The sequence below is a fragment of the Sylvia atricapilla genome, chromosome 1, assembly GCF_009819655.1.
Source record: "Sylvia atricapilla isolate bSylAtr1 chromosome 1, bSylAtr1.pri, whole genome shotgun sequence".
Classification (NCBI taxonomy): domain Eukaryota; kingdom Metazoa; phylum Chordata; class Aves; order Passeriformes; family Sylviidae; genus Sylvia; species Sylvia atricapilla.
The window spans coordinates 40,079,168-40,098,200 of record NC_089140.1 but is presented as its reverse complement, the minus strand read 5'-3'; the positions used below and the strand labels follow the sequence as shown (position 1 = coordinate 40,098,200).

Below are 19,033 nucleotides of genomic sequence, written 5' to 3'. Positions count from 1 at the left end.
AAAACATGTCACCATCTACCTTAAATTTCCTCCTTTTAAAATACATACAGCAAAACAACTGATTAGGAATATTTTGGAAAACAAAAATGCTTGACCTAAGAAGCTGAGAACATGTGTAGGACACTGTTCCACATCAGCTATTTCAAAGTGATGAGTTTTAGAGCTGAGTGACACTTAAGTTTGCCTAACAAGGCAGAATGCTACACCTCTTTTCAGTTTGTCACTCACAAGTCCAGACCTCCACCCAATCTGCTGAAGCAACATTATTAGTGATTATTCCAGTAAAAGGCACAGACTTAAGGGCAATGACTAACCTGCAGCATTAAGTCCTTCATGTCCACGTGTCAGTGTGTTTCCTCCTTGAATAGAGGAATAGTGTTTGTGGTGAAACAGTATTAAAATAAACAAGTGATCTGTTGCCCTTCTAATGGAACTGTCTCAAATCCTACTCCTCAGAAAATTACGTTTTTTCTTCTTTAATCGGTGCATTAAAGTTACCAAGTACAGCCTTTCCTTGCTTTTAAAGAATTTAGTTTTATTTCAGAATTCTTGGAGGATAGTTTCTAAAACTTTATATTAGTATCTCCAGTGAAGCCATTTAAGCATTTGAGAGTTCTGCAAGTAGGCAGCTTTGACTATCAGTACATGAAAGAGTGTTTGTGTGCTCTTTTTAAATTAGGGACATGCTTAGTTCCTTCAAGAGGTGATCTGCATGTTCCATGCCTGGTTTAGCTGTTTACTCACCTCTACCTGGAACAATTTTGCAAGTGTGGTCATTCACCGGCTCCTGAAGCATGGCAGCTTTTCCCTGTTCTTAGGGAAGATCTGGATGAGATTACCTTCTCCTCTAGAGTTGAAATGGTCAGGCTGGGCCATGTACAAGTGCGTGGCATCCATCCCTTCTGACAGTGTAGACTTAAAAGTAAGATACAGTGCAGGTGTAAGTACTGCAGGCTCTCATCTGGCAACATTTTGATGAAAGGGGTAATTCACATTGGTCTGAGTAGCTCTTCTGCATTTGCCACCCTTCTCTTCTAGTAAGTCCATTTCCATACACAGCTTCAGGTGATGACTAACAGACCAACTTCAATGTATATCCAGTCTGTGATCAGTTAATACAACTTAAATTATTCACCCTTAAGTTTTTATGTAGCCTGGCTCACCTAGCTAGATATAGGCTTTACATTCCAACTGGCCATTCTGGTAATGTAAACTCCAAATTGTACACTGGTAACAAAATCTCAAGTCCAGATAGAGGAACACACCTTTGCAAACTGTGACAGCATGCTCTAGATCTTTAATTACAAAAAGTTTTAAAACTGACTCCTAATTTCAGACATTATTTTATTCTCCATTCATCTCATTTTGTGTATTTCAGCTAAACTCCACACAGAGTGGTACAGACAATTTAAGTTTGTTTAAATCAAGTGAAATCCAAATTGCATATAAAAAGTTCATTTTAAGTTTTAATCACACATTCGGAGTAAACTTCTGTCTTTTTTTCTTAATTCCAGTTGCTCTGTACTCTTCTCTTTGCTTCAAATATTCTGCTTTGCATTCTTCATAGAATGATGGATCAGAATAGCTACAAGACAGAAAAATACATATTGTTTTTAATCTTGGAATACTGAACAGACATTGCACAAGTACCACTCATAACTGAACTTCCTTTCACACCCAAAGAAAACTTGCCGGTCTTTAACAGTAAAATAACTTTAACACTTAGGTACTTTATAAAAAGAGGTATCTGTCATGATACTGTTCTCTTTTGAAGCACAGTCCTTTTCAAGCCTCTGCAGTGAAGCCACCAAGAGGAAAGGCAGAAAAAGGGAAAGACATTTGATATTTAAGTTCAGCTGAAGAATTCATTTGCTGTTACCCTCCTCAGCATGGGAAGCTGCTGGAGCTGACTTATTTATTTAATGCACCCAAATAACTACTGGGAATAGGTTCAAGTGTATGTCTTTAACAGTAGATACAGAGGTCCAAATTACATTAAATTCCTTTCTCTCATTATTTCTTGAAGTACAGCTATTCAACACTATAAACCCTTTTTTGTCAGAGGCATTTAATTTAATTTAATTTCATTTCATTTTAACGGTGAAGGAACAGACAAATAAAACTGAGCAACCAGCAAGTTCTGACTGCAGTTAGGCCTAAATTCTTGCCTTGGCTGCACATGTTTTTTTTATCAGTTCCTAAATACTTGAGAATAACTGTCACTAGATCAGAGGAATTTATTTTTAATCTAAATCACTGGTTTAAGAGAGCAGGACACACCAAAAATCAAACCAAACTTCTTTTTTCCCCAGTCAAACTCAAAAAATTCACAGCCCTCACCCTGGGAAATTCAGGAATCTAACACTTCAGCCTAATGGCACTGAGGGTAAATTAGGACTTCCAAAAAAGATGTTTCAATCCACCATGGCATTGAATTGACCTCTCATACATAACAATTTCCCATTGCTCCTGCTACTGCTGTTCACAACAGCAGGACACTTTCAAGACAGACTAAATCTTAAAAAACAAGCAAAATGAAAACCAACTTATTCTGTCTCACTAACAGGTTATGAAAAACCTTCACTGTGTGCCCCTGTCCCCACATCTGTGATGTACCAGAGCAAATAAAGGGCTGCAGGTCCTCTGGACTGAAATCCGTCCCCAGGTGAATCAAGAAGAGTCTCTGTAGCCATATATTCATATGGTAAATAAAATCTTGTCACTTAGGGCCCTGACCAGCATAGTTTTAACGAAGCAAAGATACCATTTTCAGAAAATACATCCAAGTCCCTAGCCCTGCAGAGCCCTTTTCAGAATAGTTTACATTTCTAGATTAGTACAGGCCATGCACAAAACCCAGCAGTAACTCATGAGGGACTTACTAGCCAACCAGACAGTCCTTCAGCGCCGTGTTCTCCTGCCGACACTTCACCACCATCAGAATACCGGTCTCTTGACAGCATTTAGTAAATGCTAGGAGGAAGAAAAACCAACATAAACTAAATTGAAGTTAGAAAAATGACAATAGGTGAAAAACCCCTATGTGTAGAAGGGAGCAGACCAGATCTGATTACTAATATAACCAGAGTTGGCCTAGATTCTTATACACTTTGCAAGGTATAAGGTATTTCGTCACTTGTTTAGCAACAACACTTTAACTGGGATTCTCCCCTCACCATGTAGCACATTCACACACATACTGCTGTTGCTAATACCATTTCTGAAGTTACTCTTGCAGCAAATCCACGATTCTTGTGCCTGCTTTTCACATGCTCTACTCAGGGCTAGCACCTACATCTCTGGCATGAACAATGAAGTTGCTCAACAAAGTGAAAGTACCTGGTCTGTTTCAAGGATCTTAAGACTTACAAACAAGAAAGTGAGATACTAAAACAACAGCAAAGTCATGGCTAAGGACATGGGATTTATCTAGGAGTAACTAAAATTATGTCCCATTGTTACCAGCACCCTGTACAGATGTTTCACTGAACAAAAACTCTAGATAAGAACTGGCTGTTATTTCTTTTAGGAGATGTCAAACTGTTCTTAGAGGTCTGCTGAGAGGTAAACAGCTACATTTAGCAGATGGAAAAGAGAGAGAAAGAGAGAAAGCCATGTGTTCAAGATCAACCAGGAGCCAGAACAAGAAAAAAGACCCTCCCCTTACTGCATCCCCTTCCAGAAATCTATCCATTTCTCCTCCTTTAAGGTCTTCCTAATAATGATTGAATATCCAGCAAATTTAGGGCATACAGAAATTGTTCTTTTCTTGCATATACTTAGGAAGATTTACAGCAAATCCAGTAACATCGAAGCTTAATGGTACTACATCACACAAGAGGTAAGTCACATTACTTATGCTCAGTGTATAGGTAGATCAAGACCTAAATGAACAAGAAAGCAGATATTTGTGCCTATGAAGGCAGCGCTCCTGTCCTGTCCTTTGCTCACAGCAGATGCCTGCTCAAATGGGCATGAAGCAATTGTGGGCCTCAGTGGAACAAAATCCACCTTCTAGGATCCTGGAGACTTTGAGGAAGTGATCCAACAGCTGCAAGCAATCCCTAGGTGAGATTAATCTGCTTGTCCACAGCTAGTATGTATTAGGCTTTCACTAAAATAATTTACAAAATAAAGTAGTGTTTGCTGAAAGTGTTGGTGACAGATTTAAGTGTCCTTATGCTGCCAAACTTTGCAAAGAACTGACTTCTTACCTACTTCAAACATATTTATTGATGAACACTTAAAAACCTTCTCCAACACAGCACCCAGCCTTACACACTGGCAACTCCACCATACTCTAAATGAAAACCAGATCAAAGTGTGCAGAAAATGGGTTTAAATTAACCAGTTAATTACCAGCTGAGAAGACACTGTAACCTGGGCTCAAAGCTATCTATTAATAACCACACCCAATTTCTAAGATCTGTGTGTTTTAGACTTAAAGTCATCCAAATACACAAGCACAGCTTTGAGGAAACACCTGGACAGCTCAAGTTTATTAAGCAGTTTAAGCTCAGAACAAGGTAAATGTGTTATTAGGTTATCAAATTATTTTTTTGGTTTTCCAAGGTGAATCTGACATTTCTTCTGTTCTTTCCTGTACTGTTTATACTGACTGTTTCTACATCAGCATCTCAGAAAAATCATGCCTATTAGTACATTTCTAAAAATGACCTTTGTTTTTTTCTGGGAAAAAACATCTAAAGCTTTTGAAAGCTTATGGTCTGTCTAGTGATCAGTTTGATTTGTACTCTCTACAGGCACTTCTTTAAGTGCTGTGCTGAGGTTTTGGGTTGGGGTTTTTTTTCTGTAGTAGTAATCATTTCTTCTAGAAGCTGTGAAGTACAAAACCACTGAAGGCAACAGGAGGTCCCTCTCACTTGTTAGCTCACCAGTCTTGATTGGTTAAAGGCGTGATGTCCCAGTGAACAAAAGCAGCCTGAACTGCAATTGCCAGCATTCCCTGGCTTCAGAGGCCCTGCCCGTGGTACACGGCCAGGCACTGTTGCAAAGTGATAAAACTGCTTCCAGCTGTTTAGCTTTAGCATTACTGATGCTTAACAACAGAGAGGAAGAAAGAAGGTTAAAGCATATTAGGCATCCTTATATGAGCACACAAAACTTGATTATCCATCTCTTCTGTTTGGCAGTCATGCAAGACAGAATTAGTTATAGACACTTACCAGAAACCTTCCAGGAATCTGAATAATGTTTTTTTTATTTTTAATTGTGCTTTGTCTTTCTCACAGAGGGGCAAGTAGCAATCTCTTCACTCTCCTAACCAGTGACAGGACTCAAGGAAACAGCATGAAGTTGGTTCAGGGCTGGTTTAGGTTGGCTATCAGGAAAAGATACCAACCCAGAGGGTGGCTGGGCACTGGAACAGGCTCCCCAGGGAAGTGGTTACAGCACCAAACCTGCCTGAGTTCAGGAAGGATTTTGACAATGGTCTCAGGCACATGGTGTGACTGGGGTGTTCTGCACAGGGCTAGGAGCTGGAACTGATGATCCTGATGGATCCCTCCCAACTCAGCTTATTCTATGATTCTGTGACTCTTTGATGAAATGAAATGTGTCAATGTTGAGCAGCACAGTGTTTAAATTACTGGTTTGGAGAATAATGTCACAAATAGTGCTCAGTATTTCCAGATACCTCAAACCAAGAATTAACCTCCACATCTGACAAGCCTTACTCATTCCTCACTCAAGCAATATCTGCATTGTTGACTGAAGTTTCTGGATGCACAGCAAGACACCACAAAAGGAGCAGATACACAGGATCTGATTACAAACCTATTGTATTTAACCCGTTAGCAGCTATGAGGGGTCATCAGAACACTAAATAATCCAAACAGACCTTCTTCCTGACACACTGCACATTATAAAAAGAACAGAATTGATCTTTTCATAATCTTGTGTATGATAATGGAAATGGCTTTCCATGACTTTAGAAGTTCATGGGCTGATATGTTTTCTTTCTTCCTGCAAGCAGCAGGTTACCAAAACAAAACCTCAAGCAGCAGTAAAACAAGAGGTAAATTTGGGCCAGTCTGTAAATTCACTGCAAACTGTAACACAAAAGAAAGTCATGTTTCAAACAATAAAAGTTACCCCCAGTATTTCCAAATACAAGCCAAATAAACTGAGGAACAGAGCTCAACACAAGAGAAGTGAAAATGCCTTATGAGAAAGGGGAAAAAGGCTTGCCCTCCATCAAATCAACCCTTTGCCAAGGCTTTTCTAGGACAGCTACATATGTCCATCACTGAATGCTCTGTGCACAGACAAGGACAGATCCACTACTGCGTCAGCGAGCTGCAGGTGCCTGCCAGTTACCACGGAAACTGGCTACAGAGCCCCCTTTCACCTGCAGCAGTCATGGTGCGTGACATCATATCTGACATAGGTTACCCCACAGGCTCCTCTCCCTGCCACAGCCTCTGTCTAAGGGAACGCACATAGAGCAAAGCTCTCTTCTTGAGCCTACAGCTCAGAGAGACTTCACTGAACAGCTCATCACTGATTTGAGGCTGGATTTCTTCTTTATCTCTCATGAAGAAAGCTTTGCATTTCTGTTGTGTGAGTTTTGGTCACGATTTGGAGAATTTTAAGTCCCATTACGTTTTGGCCATTACAGCACATAGAGAGATTTATAACTGCTAGAGCAAGCTTGCAATTTAGTACCTTTTCTAAACCAACCAAGTATGTAAGGCCAAAATGTATCTTTGCCAAGACAGAGGTCTGCTGTCAACTGAACGAAAGCTGAACAAAAGCTGAACAGCCATGTCTGAATACAGAGCAATTCGGTTTTGCCAGTTCTCACCTGCTCACTATGGCACGCTGGCACGTGCAGGGGATCAGCCCATGATGGGAAGAGCACATTTTCAGGGACAGACAGGAGGGCTTTTTGGCTGAGGCCAGAGATGAATGAGTCCTTCCAAGGACTGACTCTTCAGCAGGGAGCATCTCCAGCCCTGAACAACTCAGGAAATGCTGAGTTTGGTCCCTGGCACCTCCAGATCTGCCCTGGATCCAAGAGCCAGATTTCACTGGGTTTTCCTATCCACTCCTACCCACCTGAGAAAGCACAACACAAAGGGCTAGGAGAAATTAGACCCTGACATAAGTAAAGTCACAGAACAGAAAAACAAGAGCTTTTTAAAGCCTTCTTAATTTATCTGTAAAGCTATACAGGCATGGATTTTTTTAATAAAAATCCTATTACAAGTCTTTCTGTAATTCCCTTCAGATACAGAATTATACAAATTATGTTGGAGATATGAAAAATTAGTTTTGAGTGCCCGACTTAGTATATTTGATGGTTGATTAAAACTTCTTCAAGTTACAGAGCACTCTTTTTATTAAGGGTTCTTTGATAATTAGCTAGAAGGTTGGCACAGTAAAGAACAGTTTGTTTACAAAGATCTTTACAGTCCACACTAATCTTTGCTGACAAAAACAGTATCTAAGAAGAATGCTTTTTTTAGTAGTTCTAATTGCTTTTTCCACAACTTTGTTTTATGACTTTACTACAAGATAATGTGAGAAGCAGACGGAAACTGAAGTGAAATTGGCCAACAGTTCACTTATTGCAGATTGAAGACGGGACAAATTATTTCCCTGTCTATTCAAGCAGTCAGGCAGGCATATGCAATACACAGTAAAGTATTAATTTTAAAAGATAAGATACATTACCAGAAATCTACAACAAAGTTGGTGGGGGTCCACCAACAGATGTCCCGGGACATACAAATCCTAATTTAAAAAAAAGAGATAAAAAGCCAGAGTCCTGCCCATTTTAACTTTAGAACACATTCACAGGTTCAAGAAATATTTGCTCTGTATGACAAAAATAAAAAACTTGTAGGACTTTGCGTCAAAGGGATAGACCAACATCTGGCATAAGACACAGGCACAGTTCTGCTGAATAAAGACGATGATTTTCTTCCACACCATTAAACCAGACAAGGTTAAATTTAACACTGTTAATCTCAGTGTCTGCAGACTACAAACAGTGGACAACAAAAACAAGGCATAATATTAATGATCCAAGTGTCCTATACGTAGCCTACAATACCATCCCACACCCAAACAGAATTAGGCTGGTCTCTTCACAGTGCTGCATTCAAAATGAAATGGTGTAACAGGTGTGTAGGACTGCTGAAGCTTCAGTTATGCGTATGTAAGGGAAAGACTTCATGAAAAAAACCTTTTATGTCCTGCGCCAAGCTTAAAAGCAAACTGAAAGTTGTGGGAGGTTTTTTTTGCAATTTAATAAAGACGAACAACCAGCATCAGATTATATATGTAGCAGATCTCTAAAAGATTTTTTCTCTTTACTTTAAATATTTTAAAGTATTAGATAGTTAAGTAGTTCTTCCTGCAAACATCAAAGTCTTCCTGTTTGCAAAGTAAGAGAAGAATAAAAAGAGGGACTTCTCTCTAGACAAGCAGCTGCATGGAAACTGTGTTGATGTAACACCAAGGAATCATCCTGGTTATTTTCAATGTATGAACTGTTCATTGCGCGAAGGCTATTTCTCAAAGTTCATTTCTTGCAGATTCAGATTATAAAAATACTTGGCACTTTCATATTGCCTCATATTGTGAAGTGTTGTACATTTCATAATATTGGAACTGTAGTTTTATCAATTATAAGTGTGCATCTATTTTGCAGATATGCTTGTACACAAAATAAATGAAATATTCCCCATTATCAAGATAAATTGATCCTCTCAGGTCTGGCTCTCCTTTATTTAGAGACTTTACAATTTTACTACTTAAGAGAAAGTCCTACAGAGGTGTTATCTCACCATTTATATTTTCTCAACACTTATGATACTGCTATCACACTCTTAAAATAATAATAAAAAAAAAAATCTACCTTGCATCACGATCCAGACCAGACCTATTCTGGGGTAGGTTTTTTCCCCCTCTACACATATACAACCCCCCACCCAAAAAAAAAAAAAAAAAAGTTTTGTCTGGTGGTGTTTGGGTCATTCCTTGGGCTGTACCACTGAGTGGAAAAAAAAATGTCCAAATAACAATGTGGGTTTGGGGGTGATAGTAGAAGGAGGAGGAAACAGTTCCCCTTATATTCCAAAATGTAATCAAGGGCAAAATTTTAAAACCTATGTTTGTAAAATGTGTACAAAAACATTAAATGATCCAAAATATTACCAGCAATATTTTTAAGGGTAGTTATTATGCTTTTAATTTTGTATTAAATTATGATTCATTAGCTTATTACTTTGAAGATTACTCAGTATGCACAGAACAGATTACTGGTGCATTTAATGAGCCAGAGGAAGTAGTAGCATGAACATGAAGAGATTGTTTTACATTGTAGAGTACGAGCTATTTGATATTTCCAACACAGTACAAAAGAAAGCTTCTCTGTAGATTGCTCATGGTTCAGTTAACATCACTGAATATCTAATACCTCCAACTCAATTAATTCTCACCTGATTAAGATCAGTCTGATATTCAAACTAAATCATCTCTCCAGTCAAGTAGAAATCAATATTTCTGATTTTACTTTTAAATTACAACAACAAATAAAGTACATGCATCGTCAGTATGCTAGGAGTAGCTTTCCTATTCTAGCCTACTATGGCATGCATAACACAGCTGATTAAAGAATTATTCTAATTTGAGCAACAATATATATAAGACAGATTAATTTGAATAGAAGGAGATAGCATGAAATAATTAAATGCATCTTATATAGGGCAAAGAGAAAATTGACATAAAATAACCTTGATTCTTTCAAGTGAACCTCTTGTTATCAGATCAAATACTTTGTCTCCACAAATATCCATTTGCTAGAATATAAAAATCATATACTTTCCATTTTCCTGCTCATCATCAACCCCCCAAAATCTGGTCCATTTCAGCTTTTGTAGCTGGAACCATCAATCCTAGGAGAGATGATCAATAATAGCACACAATACAAGACTGGAGAGAAGAGCATCCCAGGAATCCAGGAATTTTAAGGAAGGTATATTCATCCTCCTGGCCAATCTTTTCCAGGGCACTCTCAGCATAGAAAAGCAGCTTTATCTTAAAGTACAGTGTGCAAACAGAGGATACCCCAGCAGACCAGAGCATCTCTGGCACTCCAGAATGAAATGTGGAAACCTCCCTTGTTTGAGACTGAGGCAAACATACAGCAGGAGAGAATCATCAGGAAGGCAAACAGCACAGCTGTGATATGCAGAGGAAGAATATTTCCCCAAAAAACTTAGAAACTGTTTGTCTAAACACAATGCCTTGGGATAAAGAAATATCCTAGAAATAAATCTGAACACTTTGCTTTAGGCGACACTTAGAGATGAGAAAATAACATACTGAATCAAAGGGCCTATTTGTCCTGTACACCACCTTTCTCAGAAGCCAGTAATAGCTGCTGTAAAAAAACACGTGAGAAAGTCTGTATTACGGAAAAACACCTTCTCAAGTGAAGTTTCTTCATATTCCCTATCAACTGTAAGCTTGACTTATAGCTCTTGAAGCAAAAAGTTCTCACATGCCCTTCAAAACTCTTAGTATGCCTTACATGGTGGGTCTAAAAGGACAAGCATCCGAAAGAAGAGGAAGAAAGAGGGGGAAAACCTCCTGAAATCAGAAGGGTGTATACTAGCCTGCATTCCTTTAACATCTATCTGCCCTGGCCCACTCAAGTCCTGCTAAACTCCCAGCTATTGCAATTGTAGTTACTTGTTACATTCCGCGTGTGCTTTTTTCATTAGCAGGTTTTCAAAATCCTGCTGCAAAAATTAATTGGCCTCAAAGTATCTCTCAGCTGGATACAGAAACAGGCCAGAGCAGTAGGGAGCAACGGCACTCTACACAGATCAAAAATGTTTGAGAGCTGGGTTGGGATTTTTTTCAGAACATCCAGTTACTCGCTCTGTGAATGACACCTACCTACTTAGGAACAAGAGCCTCCAAAGTTTTCATGTCCTACATACATTGGTCTTACAAGGATCTAGGCTTGGTCAACTACTTACAATGGGCTTTTAGAATCAATATAGGAAATCTATAGGAAATAGCTTATTTAAACGTTCTGTTTCAAAAATTATAAAAACATATAAAGGTTTTTTTAAAACAACAATACCACAGCAGTTCTGAAAACTCACAGAGTAAGGCACACAGAGATCCTCCAACATCGGTTAATTCAAATCAGAAGTCATTGCTCAGATGCTGATCTTTTTGTTACAGAAATATTAGCAAAGTTTCTCCTGTTTTCAAACCCAACAATCATTAAACACAGAATTTGTGGGGAAAAAAAGGAGGATCTTAAGAAGCCACTATCAAGGAATGACGAGCACATTCACGAAAGTCAGAAACAATGCAAATACATTCCCATGCTATGCAGAGGCTTGTGCTGGGGCAACCTCTCTCACCAGACTCACTACACCTGTTCTGCAGTTCAAGATTTGCTACCATTCAGACTGAGAATCGTGTATGTTTCTAATAGGCATAACCAGAAACCTTAACCAACAGCAGAGAAGCACTTCTGTCTGTCCCAAATAACCCACACATATCTGCAGCAGATTGTTGGACCTTTTCTCTACAATTTTATAATAAGCACCAAGAAACAGAGAATGGAACTGAAAAGCAAAGCTTAAGGAAGAGAAGAATTGTTTTGTTTATGAAAAAGAAAAACATATAAAACAAGCTGAGGAACACAGCCAAACAACCAAACAGTAATTCAAGCCAACCCAATCAGTTCAACTAACATAACCCAGACAAATACTTAAAACTGTTAACAAAAAAATGCCAGATTAAAGCAATTAGGAGTTAAAAAAAAAAAAAAAGTTCTGAAAATAATATACACATGCAATCTCAGGATACTTTCAGGAGCATATAGTTCTGCCATTAGGACAAGGACAGGTCAGCTCTGCTTATTCTATGTCCTGCAGACATGAGATCTGACCAAAATGTCTTCTTGGGGACAAGGGTTGGAAAGAAAGTTTTCAGTTTGATTTGAATACTGAATGCACACAGGAAACTTGACAAGGAAAAGTGTTTTCTTAAGTGACACAGAGTCAGAAAAGAACGTATACCTTAAAATGTCAGGCAGTGCTTTCCTTTCCATTTAGCATATTGCTAAATGATGAAATACTGTGGAAGACAGAATTTATTAGCAATATATGTTTAGTCACTAGAATTTCAACAGAATTCAGACTTTAACAGCAAAAGGAGCTTTGGCAGAGATGGTACAGAGAAATGTCTATTTATTAGTTTTGGTGCCGCAGACCTGATCTGATCTTCCATCCTGGATGTACAGAGTTGTCACCATTTTCTGTATGCATGGGTATACACACCTACCTATGTATGTGTGTGTGTGTGTATTTTGCCCCAAACACACAGAAATCTAGTGCACTGTCATATTTTTTAAGTAAATTCCAGCAACCCGTCTCTATAAGAACTACAAGACAAGTCCTCCCGCTTCTAAGCAAGACAGACAGAGCACAGCAGTACACAAAAGGGTAATGTCCTCGGAAGACACAGAAGAAACAGCAAGGGCATAACTATTATGTATAAGGCTTTACAGTGACTACTTTGTCAGTCAAGGCAGATTTAAGTGCTCGAAGATGACAATCTGCCGGGCTATGCAGGTAGATTTTTCCAGAGTAGCAGAGCTCCTTTACTTCCTAGTGAAATTACAAAAATCTATCCTTTTAAGTAAAGCAAGCACATTGCTGTGAAGCAGTTTATTTGGGTAAATCATGATTTGTCCACTAAAGAAACCTGCTTGAGGAATGTTCTTGTCAAGTACAAGCATTACCTTCTCTACAAGGCTTCAGGTAAAGCACGCCCAGCAAGCACAGCCACCTGGCTAAACTGCACTGGTTTTGAACAACTGCTTCCTTTAAGACTGACTTGATCTAATTTTCCTCCCACCCTGCAGTAAGTATCCCTGACATCAAGTGTTACCATACCAGGCGCTGGAAGAGGCAGAACTGGAACAAATGCAAGTTCCCCCATGGCCACTGTCTGTCACTGCCTGCTTTTGTATAAACAAGTGCATCCAACCTGAGCTGTGCAGAGCAGCCTCACCACTGCCTGTCCTCCCGCCTCGCTCGGGAGCTGCCCAGCCACTCAGGGACAGCTGAGAAGCTCGGATAACAGATGATTTAAAGAAACAACATCCCCTCCCTCTGTCCCACAGCGACTGACTCTTTAGCTGAACTCCAAAGGCAAAATATGTCTATTTCTCAAAAACAGAACTTCACGGAGTGGAAGAAGCAACAGTGATGTCCTTCTACCACACGGTGGGGGTAGAGCAGGGCATTTATATAAGTCCTGAGGAGGCGTTTGCCCAGCTATTCCACCATGACACCAGCTCTCAGTTACAGCGTGCTGTGACAGAGATTCTTCCTTTCCCTCTGCCCTAGTTCAATTTAATGGACTTCCAAAACTACCTATTTAACTCAGAGCTCCAATACTGAAGATGGTGTTAACAGTAACAGTAGTTTTCACTCCTCTGAATGAAACAAAATATTCTCTAAGCAAAAGTGAAACTGGTTCCAGGGTTCCAGCTGGAGGGTGAGATGGGGCACACAGAATAGGGTCAAAATCTCAGGTCTTTTGAGAATATAGAATATTCCCAATATATAGAATAGAAAGGATTTATACAGTTATTAAAAGCGGAAGTAAACTTCTCTCACAGGTGACAACTCATCCCCAACCACTGTTCCAACATCACCAAAACAGTTACCATGTACTTACCCTACTTTGCAGTATATGCTTAGTCTCTTTTTTTTAAAAGTGACTAGCCAGAGGCTGGTGTGGAGGCAGGAATTTTTCACCACGAAGAATTCCTGCTGAATGAGGTACTACTCAGTGTTAGTAAGGATGACAAGACCAAAGTGCAAATTTTCCAGGAAAAGAAAAATTCTGTGTCCATATTCTGAAGTGAACAGTGAAGAGTAACTCGACCCTTTGCAATTGTGCAGTGTGATGAAGTATGTTAACTCACTTTTTCAAATAAAATTGCATCATTGACTACGGAGGCATTCAGAATTTCAAACTACTCTATTCATTTCATGATTTTCACGAGATGACTTTAAACCCTGTGGCAGGAAAGCATACCACCAAGACTCGGCAATATCTGCGAAATCGGTAGTAACTGCATAGCATTTATCTCTCATCTTCTGTGAAATGTTTTAAATAAAGGACTGCAATAACCAGGTACCTTTCCTCAGAGCAGAAGTTGTAATTTTGAAGACCATAAAATAAAATACTGGCAGACAGAGGATTTACAAACAAGTCTTTGAAAAATTTACAAAGCTACCAGCAACTAGGTATGAAAACCCCTCAAGAGAAAGAAACTTTTTCAGTGTAAAGCTTAATAGACAAATGGCATAAAAATCTGTGAAAGACCATTGACTTTACTAGCACAAATCCAGGTGTAGTTTGGTACCCTCAGGGACACCACTCTACCTTCTGGAAGCTGATTACACTGCGCTCCTCAAGCTGTATGCAGAGGGACTCATGTTTGGCAGGAGGGGGTTAAGTGCATCTATTCTGCCTGCTCCAATTACCTTGTTTCTGATGCAAAAACATTATAGAGTAATACAGCACCAACAGTGTTATGAAAGAAACAGCAAAAATAATCACATAAATGTGGGTTTCCATTTTTAGAAAACCAATCAGACTATTATGAATTTATTTAGCAATTGTTCAAATAAGTATGTTAACAGTGCATCTGCTACAAAATCATTGGCAAAGGAGATACAAAAGACAAGAGGATATGTATATGTAGCTCCAGTTTAGAAGCCACTTGTCACACTTCTTCCTATGGCATGAGAATACTTCCAATGAAATATCACACGCCTGTCCAAGCAACTGGTTTTGTCAATTCCTTTCTAAAGGAGAAGACAGTTTCTTTCTAACATATTCAATCACAGAACAATATCCAGGGCTCAACCCGCTATAAGGCCAGAAGTAACAGAAGACCCCTGTGCATTGGTCAGTGCCAGCTGAGGACAAGAATTTGCAGCAGCATTCAGCAGCTGGGACAAGAGCAGAAACTGTCTGAGGGTCCTGGTGCTGCCATTTCAGCCCCCCGTGACTTTTTGTCTTCTCTTTTCTCAGGACTGAAAGTAAGGACCTTTCCTGGTTGGGATTTCAGTGCTATGACTGGCTGACTGTGAGTGTATTCTCCACTGGTACAATGAAATTAAAAAGAACCTAATCTGGCTAAAAATCTTTCCTCCACTTTCTGGGTTTTGAACTAAATGAGTTTTACTCACTGAATGCAGATGTACACATGCCTCAACCACCATGGATTTGTCAGCATGTAAGTTTTTTCCAAAGACTTGTCTCACCTTTATTCTGAAAGAAGAAAAAACCACCCAAAAGCTAGCATATGCTGTATTAATGTAAAACCCCTAGAGGGCAACTAAGCTTCAATTTCAACCTGCATAAATATTCAGCTCCTTAACTAGTTTACAGATTATGTAAACTATTTCCTTCAACCTTAGGTTTTTTCCCCTCGTTTAAAAGAAATGAATCCTTTTCATTCTCAAATCACATTATTGCTGCCTATTTAGTGTAAGTTAATCACCACTGCCCAACCAGAGGCTGCGTCCTCAACCCAACAAAGCTCAAATGTGCGCAAAAGAGAACAATGAAGAAAACACATGCAAAGGCTTCATTTAAACAAAGAGAGAAAACAAGCATATGAAAGTCTGAAATCACTTTCTTTGCATTAAAGACCTTTAACAATACATCTTGTTTATTATTCAGCTTAGTATTAATTTATTGCATGGCATCTGTTTTCTTGTACTGCAGTCTGGTTGCAAGTCTCAAATTTATCAATCGAAGTTTACACTGTTGAGATTATTTGCCTTTTTTCCCCTACATACAAAGATTTCAGCCTTATATATTTGGTGATTTAAAAAAAAAAGTGATGAAATAGGAAACAAGATGTCAAATTAGTTATGAAAAATAGCTTCATTTAGATTTTGGTCTTTAGCTAGAGTCCAGGACTGCTGCCAATGGTGAAAGTTTACCAAAAAAAAAAAAAAAAAAAAAAAAAAAAAAAAAAAAAAAAAAAAAAGAAGTAATTGGAGCCATAAAAGTAAAAAGCCTACATTTAATTACAAACACTCTTCCTAAATTTTAAAATTGGGAACCAGTCTCCAGCTGAGCCTTTTTTGCCATGAACCAACTGCCTTAATGATGCTTAATGTTAGAGAAAGCACTAACAATCCAACGGGATTCCCAAAATATGGAAGCGACCAGACACACAGAAATAAAACAGCTCAAGGAATCCTTAGGAAATGCTTGCAAGGTCCAAGGGTTTCTACATGGCTTTTGCAGGAGATCAAATAACCAAACAAAAACTGATAGCACTGCCATCCTTGCTTTATTGCAATGCATTGCAATGCAATGTCCCATATGCTTTGATCATGACAGTTCTCCTTCATTTATGGTCTTATCTCCATTTACATGTCTATATATGTACATATTATGATCAGAGACATAGAATGACTACCAGTACACTTTACCTCATTTTAGCCACCCAAAATTTCCACGTCCCACACAAAGCTGATTCTGAAAGTACGTTCCTGTCCTTGTTGCCTTGAGCCTTGACATGGAAGGGGTAAGGAGACAGGGAAGAGAGAGAGAGAGGACTGCAAATGGGATGTCTCTCATCCTACATGATGCAACCAAAAATCAAAGGAGGAGTTTGAGGAGCTGACATAAGTCGCCAGGGGTGTTCCACTTATAAGGGTCTCCTCTCTGAACACTGCAGAATAGGATGAAGTAACTTCTACTTTTAAAGACTGCAGAACGGAGAAGAGGAAGAAGGGTAGATTCTGTTCCTTACTCAGACTCATTCCCTCTGATCACTTGAAATACAAGCTTCAGATGTTTATTCTGACTTTTTTGTCACAAGTTCAGCCAAGGCTTAGAGACCTGAGGACTTGACCACTGTTAGCACAAAATGCCCAAGTAAAATGTTATTGTACATTCAGTTCAGGTCTGGACACACAAAAGACTGTAAGTACCAGATCTCTATATTACACAATAGAACCCAGACATCTGTGTATCAATCTTACAGTCAGCTTAAGACACTGACTACATTGCCTTAGAAATAAGGGGATTCTACCTGCCTCACAAGAAAGAATTATAGTCACTGTTGCAATTTACTGCTTATGTGAAACATATCTGGCTGAACCTGATACCACAACCCAAACACTGTTACCTTTAAATACTTTTAACACATTCACAGAGCGCGATTATTTCTCCTCTTTATTAGAGTGGCTGAATTAGCTTTCAGGCAAGTCAAGTCATTGCAACTCAAACATTAGGGCCACAGAGATCTGTAACATCAGATCTGGAACAAACAGCACTGCACTGAAACCACTGCAGGAAAGAAAATCATGAGACCAGAACTGTTCATCTGAATTACTGGTGGGAGAAGGTAGCCAAAACATAAGTTTGCAACTCTGTTAAATATCTTCCTTCTATAAAAGCACAAAAATTATTTTGGGGGGTTGTAATTTACTAAGTATTCCCTGCCCAACAATATTTCTCAACGGTTTGTGCACAGTCAGTAAGTAGTATTTCCATGAATTTGACAGCAGAGTGGGACAGATTTCTGTAACAGTATTTTGGTTGAAAACTGCTGAAGTTTTACAGTTATTCAACAGATCCAGCATTGTATGGATCTTGTGGTCATTTTTTTAACTTCTGCCCTGACTTAGAGATTTCAGCACCTGGCACAAATTCTGGGTTTGTTACAAACACTGAGCATCTATCACTTTTGCAAAGGGAAGTAGAAGATTAATCAGCATCAGAATCCCTCTTTCTGAATCACTAACGGACAATGAATGTTCCTAGGTTGCTCGGTAGGTGAAGTAGACAAGTTATTATAGTGTATTTTGCCTGCATGCCTAAGAGCTTTCAGAAAATTAGTGCTAATGATTTACTTAACCCTTTGTTGTATATATTCTCATATATGACTTTAACTTTGCACATTATAGAACAAATAATTTTGAATATGAACAGTGTGGTTTATGAAGTAATAATACCTAATGCAGATGACTGATTTGCAGATTTTCATTTGAAGTAACATGCTTTCTGTAGTGTTCGTGACTGTAACTTCAGGACATCAGTTTTCTTGTTTTCTTATGCAATCCACCAGCCATCTCGTATTTGAGCGCAAAATTGCAGAACATGCTCCCAGTCATGGAAGTAAGTGGGGGATATGTAAAACTATTTATATATATAATACTATTACTCAACTGTCATGAAGCATAGTTACACATAGCTAACATAAAATATTTTAGACATAGGACTTTTGATATAAGTCATTGAAAACACCAGAGAAGCTGTGCCCTCTTGTAGCACTCCACTAAAGATTAGTCAATTACTAATTAAATCTTAAGTTAAATAAGCCCAAACACTATACATTCTTTTATATTGCTCTTTTCCATATTCTGTGGAAAGCAATGTAAGTTTGTGTTCATTAACTAGATAAATGCTGAAGCCTACATTTAACATAAAAAAACCCCAAAACCACTCAGAAAAGACATGCAAAGAAGCACAAGGAGGAAATCAGGACAGATCAGGAATGACAAAGATTATTTACACAAGAAAAAATAAAGAGTTCTTTTCACCACTGGCCTTATGAATCATTTTGACTGGGCTGTCAGAGTCACTGTAGAAAATTATCACCCCAAAGGCAGGAAAAAAAGTAATGAGCAACAAAGTTTGAAGTTGCAGACTGTGGTCATTCTTGTTTACTGGATAAAATTTTCTTCAACATGAAAGCATGAGTTCTCCCTGTGAATTTAAATGTCATTTTTAACATCACAGCATTAAAGATTTTGGGGGTTTGTGTTCAAAATCCTTCATGCTCCTGATAACAACTCTGGAATCTCAGGGTTCCAAACCTTCCCTAAGCCATTCTGGGGACTCTGATAGAAATAGATTTCCAGGACAGTTACTGAGTAAGTCTTTTATTGTTCTTCTTCCCTTTTGCCTGTTTAACATAAATCAA

General features: G+C 38.7%; 1 protein-coding gene across 1 annotated transcript in view; it reads right to left on the bottom strand.

The window, feature by feature from the left end:
• Positions 1-1,277: 1,277 nt before the first annotated feature.
• Positions 1,278-19,033, bottom strand: part of CMC1 (C-X9-C motif containing 1) — a 42,464-nt gene continuing 24,708 nt past the window's right edge. Inside the window, exons 3-4 of the mRNA XM_066320142.1 lie at positions 2,883-2,973; positions 1,278-1,585 (exon numbers count right to left, since the gene is read on the bottom strand). Of these exons, the coding sequence (XP_066176239.1) occupies positions 1,471-1,585; positions 2,883-2,973 (206 nt within the window). The 3' untranslated portion in view covers positions 1,278-1,470. The remainder of the gene's footprint in view (positions 1,586-2,882; positions 2,974-19,033) is intronic.